The sequence below is a fragment of the Carcharhinus amblyrhynchos genome, chromosome 24 (assembly GCF_965287045.1).
Source record: "Carcharhinus amblyrhynchos chromosome 24, sCarAmb.v2.hapA, whole genome shotgun sequence".
NCBI lineage: Eukaryota > Metazoa > Chordata > Chondrichthyes > Carcharhiniformes > Carcharhinidae > Carcharhinus > Carcharhinus amblyrhynchos.
Genome location: NC_137347.1, coordinates 1,182,780 through 1,209,231, shown reverse-complemented (window position 1 = coordinate 1,209,231; position 26,452 = coordinate 1,182,780). Strand labels below are relative to the sequence as shown.

At 45.0% G+C, this 26,452-nt stretch overlaps 1 protein-coding gene across 1 annotated transcript in view; it reads left to right on the top strand.

Annotated features, from left to right (window-relative positions):
• The window catches only part of kcnq4 (potassium voltage-gated channel subfamily Q member 4), a 545,719-nt gene extending 529,060 nt beyond the window's left edge, over positions 1-16,659 (top strand). The window contains exons 13-14 of the mRNA XM_080211232.1: positions 1,282-1,417; positions 11,180-16,659. Of these exons, the coding sequence (XP_080067358.1) occupies positions 1,282-1,417; positions 11,180-11,392 (349 nt within the window). The 3' untranslated portion in view covers positions 11,393-16,659. The remainder of the gene's footprint in view (positions 1-1,281; positions 1,418-11,179) is intronic.
• The last annotated feature ends 9,793 nt before the right edge of the window (positions 16,660-26,452 follow it).

Genomic DNA, 26,452 nt, shown 5'->3' with positions numbered 1-26,452 from the left:
GCGTCTCGAGCTTTCATTCTTTTCATAAGAAGCTAATTTTTATTTTGCACATCCTAAATTTGAGCTCCTCCCAACAGAGAGCTGTTAATAAGAAGCAGCTCTGTTAGAACATAGAACATTCCAGCACAGTACAGGCCCTTCGGCCCTCGATGTTGTGCTGACCAGTGGAACCAATCTAATGACCCTCTAACCTAAACTATTCCAATATTATCCATATGCCTATCCACTGACCATTTGAACACCCTTAAAGTTGGCGAGTCCACAACTGCTGCAGGCAGGGCATTCCACGCCCTTACTACCCTCTGAGTAAAGAACCTACCTCTGACATCCGTCCTATAATTACCACCCCTCAATTTAAAGCTTTGTCCCCTTGTGTTAGCCATCACCATCTAAGGAAAAAGGCTCTCACTATCCACCCTATCTAACCCTCTGATCATCTTGTATGCCTCAATTAGGTCACCTCTTAACCTTCTTCTAACGAAAACAACCTCAAGTCCCTCAGCCTTTCCTCATAAGACCTTCCCACCATACCAGGCAACATCCTGGTAAACCTCCTCTGCACCCTTTCCAATGCCTCCACATCTTTCTTATAATGCGGCGACCAGAACTGTACACAATACTCCAAGTGCGGCCGCACCAGAGTTTTGTACAGTTGCAACATGACCTCACGGCTCCGAAATTCAATCCCTCTCCCAATAAAAGCTAACACACCGTACGCCTTCTTAACAACCCTATCAACCTGGGTGCCAACTTTCAGGGAGCTATACACATGGAAAGGGACAAAGGGAATTTCACAGTAACTTCATTATAGAACATAGAACATAGAACATTACAGCGCAGAACAGGCCCTTCGGCCCACGATGTTGCGCCGACCAGTTACAAAAACAATGACCCACTAGCCTATACCAATCCCTTTTCGTCCATAAACCTATCCAGAGATCTCTTAAACGCCCCCAAACTAGACGCAATGTTAATGTTAGCCTTACTTGGGACTAATAAATTAACTTTAACTTTCCCAGTTTTTATCATTCCAACATTAGTAGCTGTGTCTTCAGCATCTTATTCAGCGCACAGTTGGCAACCCACAAGAAAATTGCCTATATTTTCTGACCAAGAATGTCAATAAATGGAGAATGGTGTCCTCAGCAGGCAGCAACGTTCTATCAACTGCCAGGCCCATCAATGGCCTGTTTTTAAAAAATCTTTCGTGTAAAAGTCAGGAACACGGGACACAACATAACTGTCGGTTTTTGTTGACTTTGACATTTTCCTTTTCCGTAGAGTCGACCAAATCATTGGGAAAGGTCAGGTGGCGACAGACAAAAAGTTGCGTGAAAAAGGAGAGAAAGTCCCACCAGAACTGGAACCCTTTGATGAGATGAGCATGATGGGACGAGTAATAAAAGTGGAGAAACAGGTAATTTCCCTCGGGGAAGGAGCATGGGCGCCAGCTCCTGGTCTCCATGATAGTTTAATTGAAGCCTACATTGGAATCTGTGGAGCGGGAATCCATCATGGAAACGCAAATCAGATTGGCAGCAATCTTCAGCCAGAAGTGCTGAATGGGTGATCCATCTCGGCCTCCTCCAGAGATCCCACCACCACAGTTGCTGGTGTTCGGTAGATTCAGTTCACCCCACGTGGTATCAAGAAATGGTTGAAGGCACTGGAAATTGAAAAGGAAGTAACAGCATTCCAGCAGTAGTTAGAACATAGAACATTACAGCGCCGACCAGTTAAAAAGCAATGACCCTGTAACCTAAACCAAACCCTTTCCATCCATAAACCTATCCACGGATCTCTTAAACATAGAACATAGAACATTACAGCACTGTACAGGCCCTTCGGCCCTCGATGTTGTGGCAAGCTATGTCCAATCCCAAGATCAAGCTATCCCACTCCCTATAATTCTGGAGTGCTCCATGTGTCTATCCAATAACCATTTGAAAGTTCCTAAAGTGTCCGATTCCACTATCACAGCAGGCAGTGCATTCCACACCCCAACCACTCTCTGAGTGAAGAATCTACCTCGGACATCCCTCCTATATCTCCCATCATGAACCTTAAAGCTACACCCCCTAGTATCAGCTACATCCACCCGAGGAAATAGTCTCTGCACGTCCTCTCTATCTATCTCCCTCATCATCTTATAAACCTCTATTAAGTCACCTCTCATCCTCCTCCGTTCTAAAGAGAAAAGCCCCAGCTCCCTCAACCTTTCCTCATAAGACCTACCCTCCAAACCAGGCAGCATCCTGGTAAATCTCCTCTGCACTCTCTCCAATGCTTCCACATCCTTCTTATAGTGAGGTGACCAGAACTGCACACAATATTCCAAATGTGGTCTCACCAAGGTCCGGTATAGTTGCAGCATAACCCCACGGCTCTTAAACTCAAACCCCCTGTTAATAAACACTAACACACTATAAGCCTTCTTCACGGCTCTATCCACTTGAGTGGCAACCTTCAGAGATCTGTGGATATGAACCCCAAGATCTCTCTGTTCCTCCACGTTCCTCAGAACCCTGCCATTGACCCTGTAATCTACATTCAAGTTTGTCCTACCAAAATGAATCACCTCGCACTTATCAGGGTTAAACTCCATCTGCCACTTTTTGGCCCAGCTCTGCATCCTATCAATGTCTCTTTGCAGCCTGCAAGAGCCCTCCACCTCATCCACTACTCCACCAATCTTGGTGTCATCAGCAAATTTACTAACCCACCCTTCAGCCCCCTCTTCCAAGTCATTGATAAAGAAAATCACAAATAGCAGAGGACTCAGCACTGATCCCTGTGGTACATCGCTGGTAACTGGCCTCCAGTCTGAAAATTTTCCCTCCACCACCACCCTCTGTCTTCTATGGGACAGCCAGTTACTTATCCAATTGGCCAAATTTCCTTCTATCCCATGATAGTACATGGGATTTAATGGGATTGAGGATTATAGATAGGCCTGGTAGGTAGGGATATGATCAGCACAACTTGTGGGCCGAAGGGCCTGTTGGTGCTGTAGTTTTCTATGTTCTACCTCCTTATCTTCTTCATGAGCCTACCATGGGGAACCTTATCAAACGCCTTACTAAAATCCATGTATACAACATCAACTGCTCTACCTTCGCCCGCACGCTTAGTTACCTCCTCAAAGAATTCAATCAAATTTGTGAGGCAGGATTTATCCCTCATGAAACCGTGCTGACTATCCCGGATTAAACTGAATCTCTCCAAATGATCATAAATCCTATCTCTCAGGACCCTTTCCATTAACTTACTGACCACCGGAGTAAGACTAACTGGCCTAGAATTCCCAGGGTCATTCCTATTTCCTTTCTTGAAAAGAGGAACAACATTTGCCACTCTCCAGTCCTCTGGCCCAATCCCTGTGGACAGTGAGGACCCAAAGATCGAAGCTAAAGGCTCCGCAATTTCATTCCTTGCCTCCCTAAGTATCCTAGGATATATCCCATCTGGCCCAGGGGACTTATCCAACCTCAGGTTTTTCAAAATTGCTAATACATCTTCTCTCAGAACATCTACCTCCTCCATCCTACCAGCCTGTATCACACACTCATCCTCAAATACATGGCCCCTCTCCTTAGTGAACACTGAAAAAAAGTATTCATTCAACGCCTCGCCTAACTCTTCTGACTCCATGCAAAGTTCCCACTACTATCCTTGACTGGCCCTAACCTCACCCTGGTTATTCTTTTATTTCTAACGCTTGTGCTCCAGAACTCACTGCATCCCTAGGCAAACTATTCCAATACTGGCATCTACCTGGCAATGTGGAAAATTCCACAAGAAACAGAACAAATTCAACCCAGCCAATTATCACAGTCTTTTCTCGATTATCTGTAAATGATGGAGTGGGTCATCAATGGCATTATTAAGCAGCACTTTGCAATAACCTACTCACTGATGCTTAGTTTGGCTCCTGACCTCATTCCAGCCTTGATTCAAACATGGACAAAAGAGCTGAACTCCAGAGGTGAGGTGAGAGTGTCTCCCCGAGACATCAAGGCAATATTTGACTGATTGTGGCATCAAAGAGCCTTGGCTAAACTGGAGTCTGTGGAGTGGTGTGTCTCAGGGATCTGTTTTGGGGCCACTGTTGTTTGTAATTTTTATTAATGATCTGGATGAGGGTATAGTTGGGTGGATTAGTAAATTTGCTGATGACACCAAAATTGGAGGTGTGGTAGATTGTGAGGAAGGGTGTCATAGTCTGCAGGGAGACTTAGATAGGTTGCAGAGCTGGGCCGAGAGGTGGCGGATGGAGTTTAATGCGGAGAAGTGTGAGGTAATTCACTTTGGTAGGAGCAACAGATGTGTTGAGTATAGGGCTAACGGGAGGACTTTGAATAGTGTGGATGAACAGAGGGATCTAGGTGTGTGTGTACATAGATCCCTGAAATTTGGGAATCAAGTAGATAAGGTTGTTAAGAAGGCGTACGGTGTCTTGGCGTTTATTGGTAGGGGGATTGAATTTAGGAGTCGCAGTGTAATGTTGCAACTGTACACAACTCTGGTGCGGCCACACTTGGAGTACTGTGTGCAGTTCTGGTCCCCGCATTACAAGAAGGATGTAGAGGCGTTGGAGAGGGTGCAGAGGAGGTTTACTAGGATGTTGCCTGGTATGGAGGGGAGGTCCTATGAGGAGAGACTGAGGGATTTGGGGTTGTTTTCATTGGAAAGAAGGCGGCTAAGAGGGGATCTTATTGAAACATATAAGATGATTAGAGGTTTAGATAGGGTGGATAGTGATAGCCTTTTTCCTCGGATGGAGAAAGCTAGCACGAGGGGGCATGGCTTTAAATTAAGGGGGGGTAGTTATAGGACTGATGTCAGGGGTAGGTTCTTTACCCAGAGGTTGGTGAGGGATTGGAATGCCCTGCCAGCTGCAGTTGTAAATGCAGTTTGGGGGCGTTTAAGAGATCTGTGGATAGGTTTATGGACGAAATGGGATTGGTTTAGATTAGTGGGTTAGTGTTGTTTTTTTTTAAAAGCTGGTCGGCGCAACATCGTGGGCCGAAGGGCCTGTTCTGCGCTGTAATGTTCTATGTTCTATGTTCTATGTTCTATGATCTGCGGGGAAACTCTCTACCGGTTGGAAGCACAATGGAAGATGGCTGTGGTGGTTGGAGGTCAAATATCTCAATTCCAAGACATTTTTGCGGGAGTTCCTCAGGGCAGTGTCCAAGACCAAATCATCTTCAACTGCTTCATCAATCACCTTCCTTCCACTCTAAGGTCAAAAATCGGGATGTTCGCTGATGACTACATAATGTTCAGCACCAAGCTCAACTCTCTGGATAGTGAAACAATCCATATCCAAATGCAGCTAAACTTGTACTTGGGCTGACAAGTGGCAAATATCATTAATGCCACACAAGTGCGAAGCCATGAACAGCTCCAACAAGAGAGCATCTATCCATCAGCCTTTGACATTCAGTGGCATTCTTGTCACTGAATCCCCCAGTATCAACATCCTGGGGGTTACCATCGACCAGAAACTGAATTGGAGTAGCAATATAAATATTGTGCAGGTCAGAGGCAAGGAATCCTGCAACGAGTAACTCATCTCCTCACTCCCCAAAGCCTGTCCACTGTCTACAAGGCACAAGTCAGGGGTGTGAAGGAATACACTTGCCTGGATGGGTGCAGCTCCAACAACACTGAAGAAGCCCAACAGCACCCAGGACAAAGCCACCCGATTGATTACTACTCACATTCACCGCTGCACAGTGGCAGAGTGTGTACCATCTACAAGATGCATTGCAGCCACTCACAAAGGTTTCTTTGGCACCTTCCAAACCCACATCTAGAAAGACAAGGGCAGGGAACATGTTCCTCTCCAATCCACTCACCATCCTGACTTGAAGATATATCACTGTTCCTTCAGTGTCACTGGAGAATCTGAGAAGATGGGTGTAGTACCATTGCTTTGGGGCCATAGATAGACCTTCATTGAGAGCATGTAGTTATGCGTTGTGGCAGCTTCCTGAGCCTTGTTCTCCTATCATCAGTTCTTCATTTCTGTCAGTTTATCTTTCAGTATCTATTTTATTTGATGGTATCTGGCTTTTGCTGCTGTTAGCTTCGTTAGATCATGGTCATTCTTGTGGAACCAATCTTGACGCTTCTGTTTGATGAATTCAAAGATCTCCACTATGAGAGACTTTATTTAGTTTCTTCCAAGAATTGTCAATACCTGTGTTATCTTCTGGAACTGTGATAAACTCAACAGCTAAGTTTTGTTCCAGTTCCTGTTTCTTGGCTAAATCTTTTAGGATAGTTACATCAGGCTTCCCTTGTTGTTTCGTTCAGTTCTGCTCCTGATCAGCCAGCAGTCTGAGCAGCACTCACACTTCGAAGGAACCCTCCTTGAGAATTCTCCAGGGTGTTCAGATTGTGACAAGATTGTCACCCATTGTACAGACTTGGTCAGCCCATAATCACAGTGTGACTTTTGTTCTGGATGAGGAATGATCAACGCGATCTTAAGTTTAAGTTTATTTATTATTGTCACAAGTAGGCTCACGTTGCAATGAAATTACTGTGAAAATCCCCTAATCGCCACACTCAGGTAGAATGAGAGAGAGTTTAGCACGGCCAACGGGCCATGGGGGATCCTGAGGGGGATCTTTGTTCCCATCAACTTCAAGAAGTGTTTCTCAAACAGAAGAAGAACCTCAACAAACTGTTTACTGACCTGGCCAAGGTCTTCGTTGTAAAGCACGGTGTTGTACAAATATGATGTGGAGATGCCGGCAGTGGACTGGGGTAAGCACAGTACAAAGTCTCAGAACTGCTGAACCTCGACAATCACCAGGCAGGAGTGTTCTCTTCTAGTCGGGGAACACTTTAGCAGTCACGGGCATTCAGCCTCTGATCTTCGGGTAACTGTTCTCCAAGGCAGCCTTCACAACACTCAACAGTGCAGAGAATCGTGAGCAGAATCTAATAGCCTCAACCTGGATCTTGGGTTCATGTCGCACTATCTGTAACCCCCACGACTTGCCTGGGTTTGCAGAATCTCACTAACTGTCCTGTCTGGAGACAATACACATCTCTTTAACCTGTGTTTAACCCTCTCTCCACTCACATTATCTGTAGCTTTGAGACTTGATTACCTGTAAAGACTCACATTCCAATCGTTATCTTGTAAATTGAGTTTGTGTCTTTATATGCCCTGTTTGTGAACAGAACTCTCACTCACCTGAAGAACGACCTGAGACTCTGAAAGCTTGTGCTACCAAATAATCCTGTTGGATTTTAAACTGGTGTCGTGAGACTTCTTATTGTACAAATATGGGAGCCCTGGAAAGGATGAATAGGGTCATCCGCACGTTTCAAGCTGATACAATGGCTAGTGTGATGCAGAATGATACTTTATCATTCCAGTCACTAAAGGCATCAAACATAGAACATAGAACATGGAACATTACAGCGCAGAACAGGCCCTTCGGCCCACGATGTTGCGCCGGCCAGTTAAAAAGCAATGACCCTCTAACCTAAACCAAACCCTTTCCATCCATAAACCTATCCACAGATCTCTTAAACGCCCCCAAACTAGGCGCATCCACAACTGCAGCAGGCAGGGCATTCCAATCTGCTTAATGACTCCTGTTTATATTTGTCATTTACTTATCAGCCTTGTATGGGCTTAAACATCTCAACATAGGATTATCTATTCACTTCAGGATGGATAGTAACCTCTTCAGTCTGCAACAGTTCAAAACATGCACAAAGATCAAAGAACAGCTACTAAGCAAGCTCTTGTTTGCTGAAGTCCTCGCTCTCCTGGTACACACTTCCAGCTATTTATCTGCTTTAGCCAAGCATCAGAACACTTTGTCCTTGCAATAACTCTGAAAAGGGCAGAGATTTTATACCATCCTGTTCCTGGTCATAAACGTGAAGACCTTGTAATAGTCATAAAGATATATCCCTCAACTCAGTTCAGGAGTTCTGCTTTCTTACAAGTATTCTAATTGGTAGAGGCATTGCCATGGACTGGAGTTGGGCTAGGGTTCGCACGTGTGTGGTGCACAGAGACGGTGAGCCATTTAAATCAGCTCTGTCTCCAGGGAAATGGGATTTTGGTCAGCCAGCAACCCAGAGTGTGCAGATAGGACGGGAAGTTCAACACTGAGTCCCCATGCCAACCAATCAGCAGCCTTTCTTCATCCAGTTTAAAGTTGTTGTTTCCCTCACATTGGTATTCTTGCGAGGGAGAAGCTTCAATAAAATTTTCAGCAATACTCAAGTACTGTACCACTAAATGACTAAATGTTGAAAGTAAGCATGTTGTTTGTGTATAAATGTTGCATCCTCATTGGAAATGTCAAAGGATACTCGGTGAGTTTACATGGAGAGGGTACGAGCAAGAGTAGGCACCAACAGAACATAGAACATTCCAGCACAGTACAGGCCCTTCGGCCCTCGATGTTGCGCCGACCAGTGGAACCAATCTAATGACCCTCTAATCGAAACTATTCCAATGTTATCCATATGCCTATCCACTGACCATTTGAACGCCCTTAAAGTTGGCGAGTCCACAACTGCTGCAGGCAGGGCATTCCACACCCTTACTACCCTCTGAGTAAAGAACAAGGATTATATATCGCTCCATTGGGTTGTGGAGTGCCTGGAAAGTTTAATGGACCATTAGAGATTAGGTAGAGGGGTATAAGTTTTCTTAGGGAGTATGTGGGGCCACGGGGGGGGTGGATTGCCATGGTTGTGACATGAGGAGTGTATGGGAGGGGCACGGGGGGAGCTGAGAGTAGATGAGGGCTGGAGGTTTGTTTATTATTTTAATCTAATATTTTTAAAGTTTAATTTCTCTCCCATCTCTGACCTATGAATGAAGATCTGGGTCAGAGTTAAAATTTTGAGCATAATATGATTCTTCTTCAGAACTGATGAGGGGTAGGAATGTGAGGGCTATTACGCTGGGGAAGGGGCAGGGTAGGCGTGGGATCCCACAGCATAGGATGTCCTTAGATACAAAGGTGCTTTGAAAACCAATCTTGGAGCCTGTTGGAAAAGATAAACGCTGGACAGGTCCATAGGATGAAATCTCTGCAATCAAGCTATCTCAACATTCGGGGAGAACAGAGTGAGGTTCCTGCAGGACAAGGGAGTGCACTGAAAAATACTCACCCCTCCAACAGCGACATCATATGAAGTGGAAATGCTCAAGAGCTTCAAGTTTCTAGGTGTCCAGATCACCAACAACCTGTCCTGGTCCCTCCATACTGATGCTATAGTTAAGAAAGCCCATCAACGCCTCTACTTTCTCAAAAGACGAAGGAAATTTGGCTTGTCAGCTATGACTCTCACCAACTTTTACAGATGTACCACAGAAAGCATCTTTCCAGATGTGGTAAGGCTCCTGCTCTGTCCAAGACTGCAAGAAACTACAAAGGGTTGTGAATGAAGCCCAGTTCATCAAGTAAACCAGCCTCCCATCCATTGTCTCCACCTACACTTCCCACTGCCTGGGGGCAGCACGGTGGCACAGTGGGTTAGCACTGCTACCTCACAGCACTGGGGATCCGGGTTCGATTCCTGGCTTGGGTCACTGTCTGTGTGAAGTTCGCAGGTTCTCCCCTGCTTGGGTGACTGTCTGCTTGGGTTTCCTCCGAGTGCTCCGGTTTCTTCCCACAGTCTGAAAGACGTGCTGGTTAGGCACAGTGACTCACAGCGACTAGGAGAGTTTCACGGTAATTTCATTGCAGTGTTAATGTAAGCCTTACTTGTGACTAATACATAAACTTTACTTACTTTTGCTTTTCTTTAAAAGCAGCCAGTATAATCAAGGACCCACACACCCTGTACATTCTCTCTTCCGTTTTCTTCTGCCAGGAAAATGATACAAAAGTCTGAGGTCACGCACCAACCGAGTCAAGAACAGCTTCTTCCTCTCTGCTGCTGTCAGACTTTTGAATGGACCTACTTTGCATTATGTTGATCTTTCTCTACACCCTCGCTATGACTGTAGCACTACATTCTGCACTCTTGTTTCCTTCTCTATGAACGGTATGCTTTGTCTGTATAGTGCGCAAGAAACAACACTTTTCTCCGTATGTTAATACGTGTGACAATAATAAATCAAATCAAATTAAATATGCAACATTTGCTATTAGATCTACAAATTAATATTTGGTTTAAAATCACAAATATGGCTTCACCAACCAAGACAGCGAACAACTGAATATTCTCCTCACTGAAGACCCATCTGCTAAAGCAGCTGCAGAACATCAATATTACCGAGCCTTCAACGGTGAAATTAAGGTGAAATATTAAATAAATGAGTATAGTATTCCCTGGAATTTAAAAGGTAAAATGAGCTTTAATCAAACTTTTCAAGCTATTAAGTGGGGTTGAGCGGACAGCTGAAGAAAAGCTATTTCTACTGGAAGCGAGTCTAGGAATAGGGACATAGTCGGAAAATTAAAACCAGATCTTTCAGAATAAAGTTTGGAAACATTTCTGTAGACAAAGCATATTAGAAGATTGGAATTCCTTTCCACAAACAGCAGTTGATATTAAATCTGAGACTGATGAAGCAAAGATCAATGGAACTTGGTCACAGATCAGCCTTATCGTAGTACAGTGTAGAAAGAGGCCCTTCGGCCCAATACCAACCACAATCCCACCCAGGCCCTACCCCCATATCATACCCACTAATCCCTCTAACCTATGCATCCCAGGACACTAAGGGGCAATTTTAGCATGACCAATCAATCTAAACCACACATCTTTGGACTGTGGGAGGAAACCCACGCAGACACAAGGAGAATGTGCAAATCCCACACAGACAGTGACCCAAGCCGGGAATCGAACCCAGGACCCTGGAGCTGTGAAACAGCAGTGCTAACCACTGTGCTACCATGCCACCCTTATTCTTAGTGAAAAATAGATCAGATCAAGGGGATTGTAGGATAATTTCTGCCATTATTTTCCTAGTATCTCACTCACAAAATGATGACAAAGATGTAATTAGAGATCACTACATCACCAATCACACCACCGACTGCATCTCCATTTTGACCCTTGACCACACATTACTATAACTTGAATACCATGTACATTGGTATTTTTATTTTAGTGTATCCTAGTTTCATTCCGTCTCTGATTATTTATACCATGTCTTTTTCTCTGTATATTCCAGGTGCAGTCCATAGAACAAAAGCTGGATATGTTGTTGATGATCTACAGCCAAAGTTTAAGCAAAGGTTCAGTGACAGCATTGACTCTGGCTGCAATGAACATTCCTCTCATTGACCAGGACCTGACCTCTGACTATCATAGTCCAGTGGACACTACAGATATCTCTATGTCTACCCAGACGTTGAACGTATCTGCCTCTACAAATCTAGAGTAAGGTGATTAGAAGGTCCAGGTGACCTAGGCTGAACTGTAACCTGACTGAATGTAGTTATGTGAATTGACACTAACAGATTGAAGAAGACATTTAAAAACCATCATTACTGTTTTTCATTTTAATTTAATTATGTCTTTTCTGTACCAATGATCAACTTTTGAAGAACAGATCTCACCACTTCAAGGAATATCTCCTGTTTCCTCGAGGACCATCACCAGCCCAAAATGAGAATAAAGTTGGAAGATGACTCCTGTAATTCCAAAACTGCAGCCGACGTATTTCATCAGGATGGCCTGTGAATGTTTTTACAGAAGGCTTGTAGCTATTTTCCAACCCCAACCTCAATAATGCATCTGCACAAAGGGGCAATCCATCATAAAAGATTGGCCAAAAAAAAGCAAATAGGATTTCCAGATTAAGGAGGGATTCCTATTTCCTACATTCCAACAATATGGTTCATCGTATTTGGGCTGTGTCTGAGATTCCTGATTTTTGCTTCACTTTCTGTAACAAAGGAAACATGTGAAAGGTCAGGTTGAACACAGTATAGCATCATATCAGTAGAAGCTGGATTGCAGACAGATTTCAATCTTATTCTCAGGATTCTGACCAGGGTCAATATTCTGTTAGCATGTGACCATTTATCTGTGGTCATCAGTATTTCAATGATCTTGCTGGATAGCATTAGAGACATCTCTCCCTGATGCAAGGCAGGGTGTTCTAGAAGGACCTCGGTTAGCTGGGAAAATGCGAAAGATTCTTGAGGAATTGTTGAATCAAATCCTGTTTTGGGAAGGGGCTTATTGGAAGGTTGGAGGTATAAAGGTGGGAATGCTCTGGTGCATTCTGGCTGTGATTTTTCTACTGTTGTGTGTCTCAGCCTGTAATTGTCTTCCCATCAAAATGAAGCAGTGTAAAATGAAAGCTGTCAAACACAAACGCACAAAACCCAAGTGCAATCTTCATGTAAGAGCAGGACAACACTTCTCAGTGGAGTGTGAATGAAAGAGAAATCTAACCTAGTCCTTTGGCTCATGTTAAATGAAGTATAAGGACCCCAGTGACTGTATTAGAAATGCAATATTTGAAAGCCATCACTACCAGTCCCCTGTCAAACCGTTAGCCTGTGTATGATTCAGATAACAGCTATAAACTCACCCACAGATGATAAGGTAGACAACTAGAGACCCAAGTTAAATATTGAAACTGTGCAATGGTGACATCCCATTCTCATGGGCCGTTCTAACTTTCAAATATCACATACAAACCTGTCTCACAGCGAGACCAATACTTATAGATCTGTGAGTGATGTATCTAATAGAAGAGGGAAAGCAAATAGAAAGGAAATGGCAGAGTAAGACTGATATTTCCTTGTAACTAACCGGCATCAAACCAACACCGGGCAACATTTTCTGGTTCAATCCTCCATGGGGGGGGGAACAGACAAAAAATTTGCTGGTCCATTTTAAAGTCCTTTAACCATAAGCAAAGACCCATGGGTCAAGGGTGTTGGGATGGCAGCGCGGGCTCATTGGGCCGGAGGACCTGTTTCCCGTGCTGTGTTGTTCTTTGTTCTTTGTCAGCCTGGAATTCCGGTCTTGGGATGCACACGGCTGGAAGAGCTAAAAAAGTGCTGCTGTTAAAAATCATTACCTAATCATCACAAAGGCGTCCTGTCCTTGTATAGCTGAGCACAAGCTTAGAAATCATGCAAGAGTTTAAAGGGGAATGTGTACTGAATCATCAGGTTATTTAAAATGTTATGGGGAGTTTCAGTTATGTCCTGTGTTTTATGCTGTTGAACTGCTGGTTGGAAGCAGATTGGCCACACAGAGGACTTTATCACCATCTCTCTGAAATGTCTCAGGTTGCTTCACATTTGCTTTCAGGTACAATGACTGTCGGACAGGCAAATCTGACAGGCATTTAGAACATAGCAAAAAAAAACTCAAACAGCAATAAGATGTTAATCTATTTCCATGGTGATGTTGTCTGAGAGGAATGCATTGGTCAGGACACAGAGAACACCCTGCTCATCAAATTGTGCCTTGGGATCTTTAATGTCCATTTAAACCACTGGAAAGGGCAGTTTTCTCCCTCAGCACTGCACTGTCATTATGAAGAGTCTGTGATATAAGCCCACAACGTTCTGACTGAGTGACTTCAACTGAGCCTTTGTGTTGACATATGGAGGCCTACACAACCCAATAACATGATGCGGATTTACTCATGAGGCCAGTAAAACCAAACTTTCAGATATTGTATGAGGGAAAATCTCTGTTCCCAGGAAGTTCCCAAATGACTCCTGTCCCACTGCATAAACACGGCACAAGGAGTGAGTGAGAGAGTAGGAAGTTTACAGGTGCTGTATTTTATAACAGTCACAATTCAGAAAGTTAAATTCCCAAATAACGTGGCAACCAGTCTTACAATGTGTTGTTGCAAACGATTGAAATCATTGAAGCCTACACAGGATTCAGGGGAAATCCTGAACCACTCAAGGGGTTTGCAGGATACTTTGAAACCTTATTTTATTGAAGAACCCGGAAACGATTTTCCCTTCCCAGCAGCAATAGGATTACGGAAGGTTCACTGGACTAATACCAGGAATGAGTGGGTTGTCTTATGAGGAAAGGTTGGAGAGGTTAGGCTTATAGTCACAAGAGTATTGAAGAGTAAGAGGCAACTTGATCGAAACCTTCAAGATCCTGAGGGATATTGACAGGTGGAGGTGGAGAGGATGATTCCTCTTGTCGGAGGATCTTGAACTAGGGGTCACTGTTTAAAAATGAGGGGTTGCTCAGTCAAGATGGAGATGAGGAGATATTTTTCTCTCTGAGGGTGGTGAGCGTCTGGAACTCTCTTCCTCAAAAGGCAGTAGAGGTTGGGGCTCTGAATATTTTTAAAGCAGAGTGAGATAGATTCTTAATTAACAAGGGGGTGAAAGGTTATCAGGGATAGGCAGGAATGAGGTTACAAATCAGCCATGATCTTATTGGATGATGGAGCAGGCTCGAGGGGCCAACTGCTGCTCCTAATTCATATGTTACCAACAGTTAATTTTAAACACAGATTATTATTTTGGGAAATTCACTATTACTGTTTAACTACTGAGTATAAGAAGCCTCTGTGCTCCCCCCATATCAATCAGGAAGGTGTGGGAAGTTTATCCACATCAGATTTTGATATTTGTTTACCATCTACTGTGAAGGTATTATGTGGAATATTGGTGGTAACCATGATGTGGAGATGCTGGTGTTGGATTGGGGTGGGCACAGTAAGAAGTCTCACAACACCAGGTTAAAATCCAACAGGTTTATTTGGTATCACAAGCTTTTGGAGCACTGCTCCTTCATCAGATGAGTCAACTCAGCTCACCTCATAACACCAGATAAACCTGTTGGACTCACACTGGTTGTGTGAGACTTCTTACTGAGAAATATTGCCCCGCTGGAAGTTTAGGCTGTTTTATACAAAGGTGCCATAAACTAAATCAAATAAACTGAGGGATGAATTAAGAGGGAGAACCGCAACAAAGCAGAAGGGAAACATAAAACATGAAATCAAACTGTGGTTAAAGGGATCAATAACACACCCCCAGTCCCTGCAATGCCCAGCGAGCAACAGAGGGCACAGCAGTGCCCTTGGACACCACACGCTCCCTCTGCAGGGACACCCACCAGCAAATATATCTGTGGTAAAGGGGCAGACACTCGGGTTTGGACAAGCCCCTTGGTCACCCACTGCCTGAACTTGTGAACAGACCATGGGACCGAATGGCACAAACTGAACATCAGTAAAAGCTTTTTTTTGAGGTAACTGAAAAGGGAGTGCAGCCTAAAGTGTTTAATGTGGACTCCACGAGACCACAATAAAAGGGCAGGTTCCTTGGGGACCCGTGAACTGGTGCAATTTATGGTTGTAGGGAACTGCTGGGTGCAGCACCCTCCATCACAGGTCCCCGGGGTAGTGGGAGAGGGTCTCTCCAACGCCGGACAGTAACAAGGCGTGCCCAGGCGGAGCCGGGAAAGGCATGGCAGTGGAAGGTGTGCAGCAGTGTCCGTAGGGGAAATCCCTCCGTGCTGTGGCCTTTCTACACCAGCCGTAGGCCCGAGTTCCCATGGGTCTGAGCGAGCTGTGACTCCAGGCCACAAACCCTCTTCTCCAACTCCTTGACCTTGTACCTCTGCCTCTTTGTCGACCCCCTCTCACATTCTCCTGGCAGAAGTTACCGGGAAGCAGAGCGAGCGGCTTGGCACAGGCCTCCTGGATAGCCAAGATTTCCGGCTGAAAGTGCGTGGCCAACAAGACAGCCACCCTGCTAGAATTAGATACCATGTGGCTCATGTAGAACCCACCCTGACCACTCCAGGAGTCGTGTGGCTTTGTCTCCCGAACTGGTGTGGGTTTCGTGTCCCTAAATTATTCTCCCCTCAATCTGGTTTCCAATGGGTTTACCATAAGCGTAGACATGGGTCAAGGGTGGAGGAGGAAAAACACAAGATGGCGGCGTGGGCTCGTTGGGCCGAAGGGCCTGTTTCCAGTGCTGGGTTGTTCTTTGAGAGAGGGAAGAGCAGGAGAGAGGATGAGTGATGGAGAGTTGGGGCCCCAGGCAGAGGAGAGGGAAGTGGGGCCAGTAACATGTTCCAAATTGCTGTGGTGCATCAGAGGGGCTTTGCTTTAGGTCCAGTGTTGTCCTTCACGTCTGACCCCTTCAGTCTGTAGAAAAGCCCTCCCCATCCTCCAGCAGGAAGCAACAACCTTAAAATGAAAGGGGAGGCAAGCCCAGGCTCACTCTAGTTTCCCTCTCCTCTCTCCTTTGCAGACTCTGAAGCTTGCGAGGTGCAAGGCCCAAGGCCTCTCTCTCTCTCACCAGCAGCAGTAGATTCCCAGCAGGTCACAGGATAGACCCCTGCACTCCCACCCGGGACATTGAAAAATCACAGGCGGTGTACTCCAATACATGCTCTCGATTGTGACTGGCAGTCTTCCTAGGGAGATAGAACAGTCATAATGTCAGCTCAAGGCGTGGTGTCAGCCACAAACTCAGAGCCCCGCGTCCTATTGGCACATTGTTACATCTATCACATAATTTGTGATATCACATTGAAGTTTCTGGAAAGTTCTTGATGCTGTCACACTGAGGGCACTGTCACCGAGGCTGAGGGCCAACACTTATGGGCAGCACGGTGGCACAGTGCTTAGCAGAGTCAGGGACCCAGGTTCGATTCCAGGCTCAGGTCACTGTCTGTGCAGAGTTTGCACATTCTCCCCGTGTCTGCGTGGGTTTCCTCCGGGTGCTCCGGTTTCCTCCCACAGTCCAAAAATGTACGGGTTAGGTGGATTGGCCGTGATAAATTACCCCTTGGTGTCAGGGGGGGCCAGTGGGGTAGGGCCTGAGTGGGATTTTTAATTGGTGCAGACTTGATGGGCTGAATGGTCACCGAGGATGAGGGTGGAGTCAGCGAGGCTGAGGGCGGAGTCACTGAGGCTGAGGGCGGAGTCACCGAGGCTGAGGGCGGAGTCACTGAGGCTGAGGGCGGAGTCACTGAGGCTGAGGGCGGAGTCACTGAGGCTGAGGGCGGAGTCACCGAGGCTGAGGGCGGAGTCACTGAGGCTGAGGGCGGAGTCACTGAGGCTGAGGGCGGAGTCACTGAGGCTGAGGGCGGAGTCACCGAGGCTGAGGGCGGAGTCACTGAGGCTGAGGGCGGAGTCACTGAGGCTGAGGGCAGAGTCACTGAGGCTGAGGGAGCAGTCACTGAGGCTGAGGGCAGAGTCACCGAGGTTGAGGGCGGAGTCACCGAGGCTGAGGGCAGAGTCACCGAGGTTGAGGGAACAGTCACTGAGGTTGAGGGAACAGTCACCGAGGCTGAGGGCGGAGTCACTGAGGCTGAGGGCGGAGTCACTGAGGCTGAGGGCAGAGTCACCGAGGTTGAGGGAACAGTCACTGAGGTTGAGGGCGGAGTCACCGAGGTTGAGGGAAAGTCACTGAGGTTGAGGGCGGAGTCACTGAGGCTGAGGGCGGAGTCACTGAGGTTGAGGGCGGAGTCACTGAGGTTGAGGGCGGAGTCACTGAGGCTGAGGGCGGAGTCACTGAGGCTGAGGGCGGAGTCACTGAGGTTGAGGGCGGAGTCACTGAGGTTGAGGGCGGAGTCACTGAGGTTGAGGGCGGAGTCACTGAGGTTGAGGGAACAGTCACTGAGGTTGAGGGAGTAGTCACATGTCCTGAACCCTTAGCCATGGTGTTAAGTGAGACTTCAGCCTGAGCTCAGTAGGTGCAGCAACCAATAACACAATTCTGTTGTATTTCAGATGCTTTAGAAAGTCACATTCTCTTTGCTTCCAGTTTAATATCAGTTGTTTGTCCAAAATGTTGTTTTGACTTTTCTGTCTATTCCATGAAATATGAATCATGGAGATTGTCGAAGAGAAAGCTAGCTAACCCCGATGGAAAGTGAGATTGGACAAACTGCCAAAAGATATCTCACCAAACAGCACTTGGAGCTGTTGCTAATGCAGCTCTTGGCCACATGTTCAACCCAATTAAACTGTCCACAAGAAAGCTGACAAGGCTCGATAAAAGAACCCAATGTTTATTAAAACTGTTCATTCAGATATAACTCCAACCGTTAGAGGGTGAACGGAGATAAAGGTTTCAAGAATTAGCCGTGTACTTGTGCGATACCCGAGATGCTTCTCGAACTCTCTGTTAAGCAGGCGTCCATACAAAGAGAGGGATCCGATTTCTGAAAATGCTGGTTTACCTTTTTGGGAAGGGAATACACATGTGAGATTACTGTACAATAATGTACACTTACAAAACTGTACAATAATGTATGGTGATAAGCAATTACCCTCTCCAGACTGTGTAGTAAATGTATAAGGGATTCATGTTTTACCCATGACAAAAAATCCTGAGGCCTCTTGAGAACATGGGAAATGGGAACAGCATGAGGCCACTCAGTCCTACAATCCTGCTCTGCTATTCAATAAGATTATGACTGAACTTTTATTCCAACACTTATGGGCAGCACGGTGGCACAGTGCTTAGCAGAGTCAGAGACCCAGGTTCGATTCCTGGCTTGGGTCACTGTCTGTGTGGAGTTTGCACATTCTCCCTGTATCTGCATGGGTTTCCTCTGGGTACTCCAGTTTCCTCCCGCAGTCCAAAGATGTGCCTGTTAGGTGGATTGGCCATGCTAAATTGCCCCTTGGTGTCAGGAGGACCAGTGGGGTAGGGTCTGGGTGGGATTTTTAATTGATGCAGGCTTGATGAGCTGAATGGCCTTCGGCATTGTAGGGTTTCTATGAATACCGTTTTTCTGCTCTATCCCTGTATCTCTCAATGTTTTTAATGTGTAGAGATCTCTCAATCTCAGCCTTGAACTTACTCAGTGACTGAGCTTCTTCCACAGTCCCCTAGGGTAGAGAATTCCAAAAGACTCTCCCTCTGAGTGAGAAAATCCCTCCTCATCTGAGCCCTGAGTCAGCTGTCCCTTATTCTGAGACCGTAACCCCTGGTCCTGGAATGCCCCCCCCACCAGCCAGGGGAAATATTGAGCCACATAAGGATTTTGTACGTTTGAATAAAATCACCTCTCTGAAAATAAAAGCTTCATTGTTCCTCATAGGACAATCCCTCAGTCCCAGGAATTAGTTTAGTGAACCTTCATTGCTCTCTGTCCATGGCAAGTATGTCTTTCTTTAAGTCAGGAGACCAAACTGTATACTCTTGCAGCTCTCTGACTCACTCTATATAGTTTTATCACTATTTTCAGGGATAAAACTGACTTATTTAATTCTAAAACTAAGCAGCTTGAATAATATATTTTATTGAGAATAGCTTCAGCCATTATGCAGGACATAACCTTGGCTGAAAAGAGAATAGACACAAGCTGATTAGGTGAAGCCAATCTTAGGTTGTCGAATTTGGCACTGCAGGAAGCCATCAGCCACCACAGTCGTGCTAGCTCACTGAAAGGTCCCATGTAGTCTCATCCCTCTCGACAGTCCCCATGTGTCATAACAGAATCTCATAACAGGAAGGGGAGCAATTTTTATAATGATCAAAAGTCATAGCATTTTCACTGAGGCACCAAAGACTCAAAACTAGAGTGATGAACCTGGGTCAGAGATTAACCAGCACAAAGATCAGACTTTTAATCAGCTCAAAGCTTTAAAGTAAGTGACAGGCAGGGAGTGCCGAACGATTGGTAGGATTTATATATGTGTAGTGGTATAATAGTGTCCGTTAGCAGTTTGAACATTTCAATTTCACTGGATAAACATTGGTTTTTTTTTAAAGAGCTGCAGCTGCCGATGGTGATGATGAAACTGCTGGACTGTCATTGATACACTGGTAAATATCACTTTCATTGGTGTCTGCTTGGGAAGGAAGTCAAATGCTCCCACTCAGCCTGGTCTTATATAACTCCAGCCTCACACTGATTTGGCTAAGTTTTAACGGCCCAGCAATTAATGCTGACCGTTGCCAGCAGACCCACATCCTGAGCATAAATCTTTAAAAAATGGACCTCTGTCTTTCTTGGAATAGGGAAGTTTCCTGACTGGTCTCAGTCGTACTGAATTTACAACACAGAAACACACTGTTCAATACTCGGTAATAAATATTTATGCTCCATTTGAACTTCCTCACCCAACTTCATCCCAACCCATCAACATATCCTTCAATTTCTTTATCCCTTGTGTGCTTATTTGCTCATCACTACATCTATCAATTTTTCTTTATTAGTTGAAGGGATCTATGCCAGCATTTATTGCCAATCCGTAAATGCCCTTGAACTGAGTAAACCACATCACTATAGGCCAGCCCGGGTAAGGATGGCAGATTTCCTTCCCGAAAGGACATTAATATTTCAAATTTTTATCAAATTTCATTTTCACCATCTACCATGATGGAATTTGAACCTGGGTCCCCAGAGCACTGCCCTGGTTCTCAGGATTTTAGTTCAGTGACAGCACACTGCATCACTGCTGCCCCGTGAACACACAAGAGTAATTTATTTAATCAGACATTTCTCCATATCCAGTCCCTTATCGTTTCCAGGTAATATTCAGGAGCATGATCCCTCACTAATTGGATTGACTCATTGTTGCTTTGCTGATGTCCAACTCATCACAAACTGGGGAGAGATTCCAAAATCTCTGACTGAATGCAGTCTTGAGCCTTGTTCATTAACGACATTTGCAATTTCCAAGTGGAGCACAATGAGGATGAATTTTACCCATTATCAGGAGACTGAAAAGCAAGGGGTTTGGCAAAGTGACTGCAGGAAGCTTTGGGAGGAGAGCGTGATATCTTCCCACCATCATGGAATAGTACCAGCGGCAGAAAGCTCAATGCTGTGGCCACCTACCAAGCAGAAGACAGTGACCAAATAATTCTGTTAACTGATCAATTATCAGCTACATCCAGCTCCCATCAGTATGGGAGGAGCAGCACCACATGGAGAGACCAATAGGTAAACCCAGCAGGTTCTTGAGGGGGTGCGACTGCTCCATGGCTATTGGAAGGATCCCCAGGAACAACGGCATTCCCTGCGGTTATGGGGTTGCCTGCCATCATGTTGAGTGGATAGTATTGTTAGATAATACCAAGATGTTGGATGTTGGCGTAGTTGATCTTCAAGAACACCACTATCAGTGGTTGCTGATGACGTTGGCAGCTCTGGGGGGGTGTTTGCTGCCATCTTCAACTGGATGGCAGCGCATGCAGTGTTTTTTTAATTGGCCACCACAGGTAAAAGATTGCCAAGTGTCCCACTTTCAGTCCCACCCATGAGTTTGCGTACCTTTTAAACAAATACGAACCACGATGATAGAAACTGATTGAAATATCACTCACAGGGAAGAAGGTAAACTCAAGGGACTGGAGTGGGTGGAAATGTCTGATGTGACACATCACAGTGTCAACCAGACCCTTCAATGATGTCAGGGTCAAACAGTGATGCAATAACCAGGAAATTAGAAATGAATTGCCTAATTAATGAACAGTTGGTTTTTTCCCCAGTCCTGACAAACCTACCCCTCCCACTGACCACACCCCACCCCTTCCATTCCCACTTGATCTGAAAATGATAGTTAAGAGTAAGTTTTGTCAGACTCTGCTGTATTGAAGGGGTCCTGTGCATGCACTTTGCATTGTGAGGAAGTTACTCCTTAACGTCACACCATTTGTGTTGAGCTGTTAGCTTCTGAACAGTTAGTCTGGATCACTGCTGAGACTTGGATAGATAAACGTGGACTGGGATTCTTCCTTGTCAGATATTTCAACAGGCTCCAAACGGCCGATTGTTGAAAGCAGGTTTCCAGATCTCTCAGCAGTTTTTCAAGTAGCAATTTCCAACTGCTAGAAGCCTGTCACATACAACTGAATCACTACTGCACACACCCAGAGAGTGAACCTCAAGTGCATAACATCATGAAATGGTTCTTTTAATATATAGTAAAGAATCTATGACACCACAGCTTGGTACCATCTGTGAAAGGGTGGACTGAGTCCTTACAGTGTCTTGTTCCCTTGTCCTATGTTCTGACAGGACAGCTCATGTGCTAATGAGGCAACTTAGAACTTAACTCAAACTAGGGAGGAACAGGATTCGAATCAGGATCATTTCCTCTGTTCTCCACATGTTCCACTTTTCCAAGATGGATAGAGATCACAGGACAACGGAAAGAAACTGAGATTGGGAGAGCAGAACTATTTTTCAGATGTAGTCCCCAGTAATCAAACTGAAAGCCTCACATTGTTCTGGAGATCTCTATTATTGATAGGACCCAATCGTCTAGCTGTTTGAAATCATTGTTTCTACGTTCAACATCTCATGGAAGAATCTTTCCTGAAAGCACCCAGGTAAAACAGCCTTCAAAATCCCTGCTCCTTTGCTTCAAGTCTTATTATCCCTTGTCCTCAGGGATGTGACCACATGAAGATACAGGATTTTACTGAATTCAGTTTGTGTGAAAGACGGCAGAAAGATAAAAACCCAGCCCATTAAAACTGTACAGAGCAATAATTAACTGATTTTGTGGGGTTTGTCACTTTAGTAACCCATAAACTTCTCATTTACTGAGAACAGAGCTTCCGAAGAAACCCTGACAAGGCTGGGATAGATACACTGGGGGAAGGTAGTGCCGACACAGGTCAGTTGTGTCTATTTTCACATTCACACAACAGAAGTCCAAGGTATTAAACATTGTTGTGATTTTCAGTTCTAAACTTATCCTTTCAGCTCCATACATCTGCATCAAAACATAGTTCCATGTACATTTCTGGGGCCAATCAGTGAAGCGTTGTAACTGTTGTGAAATCCCAGGTAGCAGGGCAATGACTGAGTTTGTCTCTCAAAGTTAACTGCAAGACATTTGACATTATTCTACACCTTTGAGCTTCAGTGTGGTGGATTGCACCAGGTCCAATGCTTTATAAGCAATCCCCACCCCACTCCCTGGCCCCGCTCAGCACCCTAACCCTTGTTTTAAGTGTGTGACCGTCCCGATCCTTCACTTCCCACAAATGCCAACATTCCTGTGGATGTTTCATTTCTCTGTCAGGCGTACAGTTGTGTGAACAAGCTGAATTCTCTGACATGCACCAGAACTTTGTGGAGACAGGGCGCATGGCGTTGGTATTTATCTCCCCTGTTGTTCAAACTTTACTCTATTGGTATGAGGAAATGAGTAATTATTAACTGAATGGAAACCCTTTCCAGTTTTTCTTGGGTAGGCTCTCTGTTGGATCTCAATGATGTCATTGCATGTTTAAACATCCCCAAACAAGGCATCAAACAAGGCCTTTCTACCTGAGGGAAATTGCCCTTTCAATAATTTTTAAGCATATTATTATATTATTATTAATGATTGCTAATTAATAATAATACTAATTAGTAAGCCAGGTACCGACATGCTAGTCTCATTAGTCCAACTCTAACTAGGCCTGGCTCCATTAGATGATCTTAAGCTGAGCTGGAATGTAGGGTATATGAAAAAGGTATATATATATCGAACCATCACACCAATCGCATGTAGGAACTGCATGTCATGGAAGGGTTTTGTCTCACTGACAGCGTCTGCATGAGATGCATGTCTCTCCAGCCAGTGCTAAGTGAGTATTATTGGCACGCGGCACATCAGTCTTAACAGAATAGGGGGAGAAGTTTTTCTAAATGCCATTTAGCTGTGAGTTTGTTTCATTTCCAGACATTTCCAATAATGTAATGTCCCTTTGCAATCTGAATTATCAACTCATGAATATACATAACAAAAAGACAATCCTAGTCCAGCTTCTAATCAGTTTTGCTTAACAAAGAAAACAGTACCTCACTCAGATAATGAAATGTTATTTATTACAATAAACTTTTATGAAGAATTTTGTTGTGATTCACCCGTTGTTCATCATTGCGTCTTTATTATGAGAAGTCTCCAATATGACCTAATATTTTCCACATTTGGACACATATGTTACTTGGACCAAAACACACCAGACTCTGCACGCTCCCTGTGTACACACACACAGCAGCCTCTGCACCCTCTCTGTACACACATATAAAGAACAACACAGCACAGGAAACAGGCCGTTCAGCCCTACAAGCCCGTTCCGCCCATTTTAACACTCAGTGAGTGCCTCATCCCAGTCCTTCCTCTACCTACGATTTTTGTCTACTCCTCTTGGACTCCATAATAAAGGGGTGCAAATCTAGAGAATTATATGTGTGCCAGATTAAGGGAGGTCTAATTCAGGGACAATTTGTTACACCTATCAGCCTAACAGCACATCTTTGGGGTGTGGGAGGAAACTGGGGCACCCGGAGAAAACCCACGCAAGCACGGGGAGAATGTGCAAACTCCCGCAGACACCGGCCCAAATCCATGTGTCTGCACAGCAAACAGTGATAGTCACTGAGCTGTCGTGTTGCCCATCAGTTGGTCCAGTTTAAGCGTACACTAACGACATGAAGCTCTAGGCAACTCTCGAAACATCCAAGAGCAGCCCTCGCATGACCCACCACGTGTATCCCCCTTGTTGGACAACAAGGCGGATCGAATCACCTGTGGATGTAAAAAAAGAGACATCAATAAACAATATGATGTGGAGTTGTCGGCATTGGACCGGGGTAGGCACAGTAAGAAGTCTCATAACACCAGGTTATAGTCCAACAGGTTTATTTGGTAGCATGAACTTTCAGAGCATTGCCCCTTCATCAGGTGAGTGTACACACATATACCAGACTCTGCACACGCCCCGTACACACATATACCAGGCTCTGCACACTCCCCGTACACACATATACCAGACTCTGCACACTCCCTGTACACCACATAGCAGACTCTGCACACTCTCTGTACACACATATACCAGACTCTGCACACTCCCCGTACACACATATACCAGGCTCTGCACACTCCCTGTACACACATATACCAGACTCTGCACACTCCCTGTACACCACATAGCAGACTCTGCACACTCTCTGTACACACATATACCAGACTCTGCACACTCCCCGTACACACATAGCAGACTCTGCACACTCCCTGTACACACACATAGCAGACTCTGCACACTCCCTGTACACACACATAGCAGACTCTGCACACTCCTTATACACACACATAGCAGACTCTGCACACTCCCTGTACATAGTAATCATGATGTGGGTATGCCGGCGTTGGACTGGCGTAAACACAGTAAAAAGTCTGACAACACCAGGTTTTAGTCCAACCTATTTATTTGATAATATACTCACAAGCTTTCGAGGGACACCCTCTTCGTCACCTGATGAAGAGGGTGTCCCTCGAAAGCTTGTGAGTATATTATCAAATAAATAGGTTGGACTAAAACCTGGTGTTGTCAGACTTTTTACTGTGTTCACTCCCTGTACACCAGCAAACCAGACAGTGCATGCACACACACACTTTTTAAACACAAGCATGCCAGATTGACACACACTGTGCACAAACACACACACGTACAGAAGACATTGTACAAACTACCTGTGTACACACATATACCAGACACCATACATTTCCTCTTATACACATACCATTGAACTTACACATGCATACACAGGATATAACATTCCCTGTACACACCACACAAACATACTCAGAGTATGTTGCACACAATTCTTGTATACACTCCCTGCATACAAATGCAGCAGACATTATACACACCCATAGGCTGGCTCCTCAGGTTACACACCCTCAGATTAACCTCAGTCACACACTTCTCAGTCACACACTCACCGGGTTAGATTGTGATGGTGAAACAGCGATCTGTTTTATATTTTTGCCAGTTATTATTTCCACTCAAGGCTGTGACTTGCTACTGCCAGTTGGCAAAGTACATGGGATTTAATAGGATTGAGGGTTATAGGTGGGCCTAGTAGGTCGGGATATGATCGGCGCAACTTGTGGGCCGAAGGGCCTGTTTGTGCTGTAATTTTTCTATGTTCCATGTTTTCTGTGTTCTAAATCTACCCCTCTGCTTGCATTCTCCTGGTTGCAAACGAGTAATCGCATTGTAAAGATCTGATGGGGACAGAGATCAGAACGTAGCGAATTTCACACATTTAAATCCAAAACAAGGATCTTAAGTGTAAGAGAAACCTGGTTATGAGGGTTAGTTGGCCAAGGTTGATTAGAAAATTGTTTACCAAGGTGGCAAACATTTAAAAAGACAATTAAAATTTGTCAAGACAAATAGATTCCATTGAGAAAAGAACATTCCACAGGGAAAGTGATCTATCTGTGGCTATTTAAATAATTGGTGAATGGTATTAGCTCGAAAGCTGGGGCTTGAAATAATAAGTCTGAGGACTGGGAGAATTTTAGAAACTGATAAGAGACGACCAAAAATTAACAAAAGGGAAAAATGGAAACTGAGAGTCCTCAGAATGTGGTTAATACAGAGGAACTTGGTGCAATAACCATCGTAAAAAGTCTGACAACACCAGGTTTAAGTCCAACCGATATATTTGATAGTAAACTCACAAGCTTTCGAGGCTACCCCCTTCGTCAGGTGACCTCGAACGCTCGTGA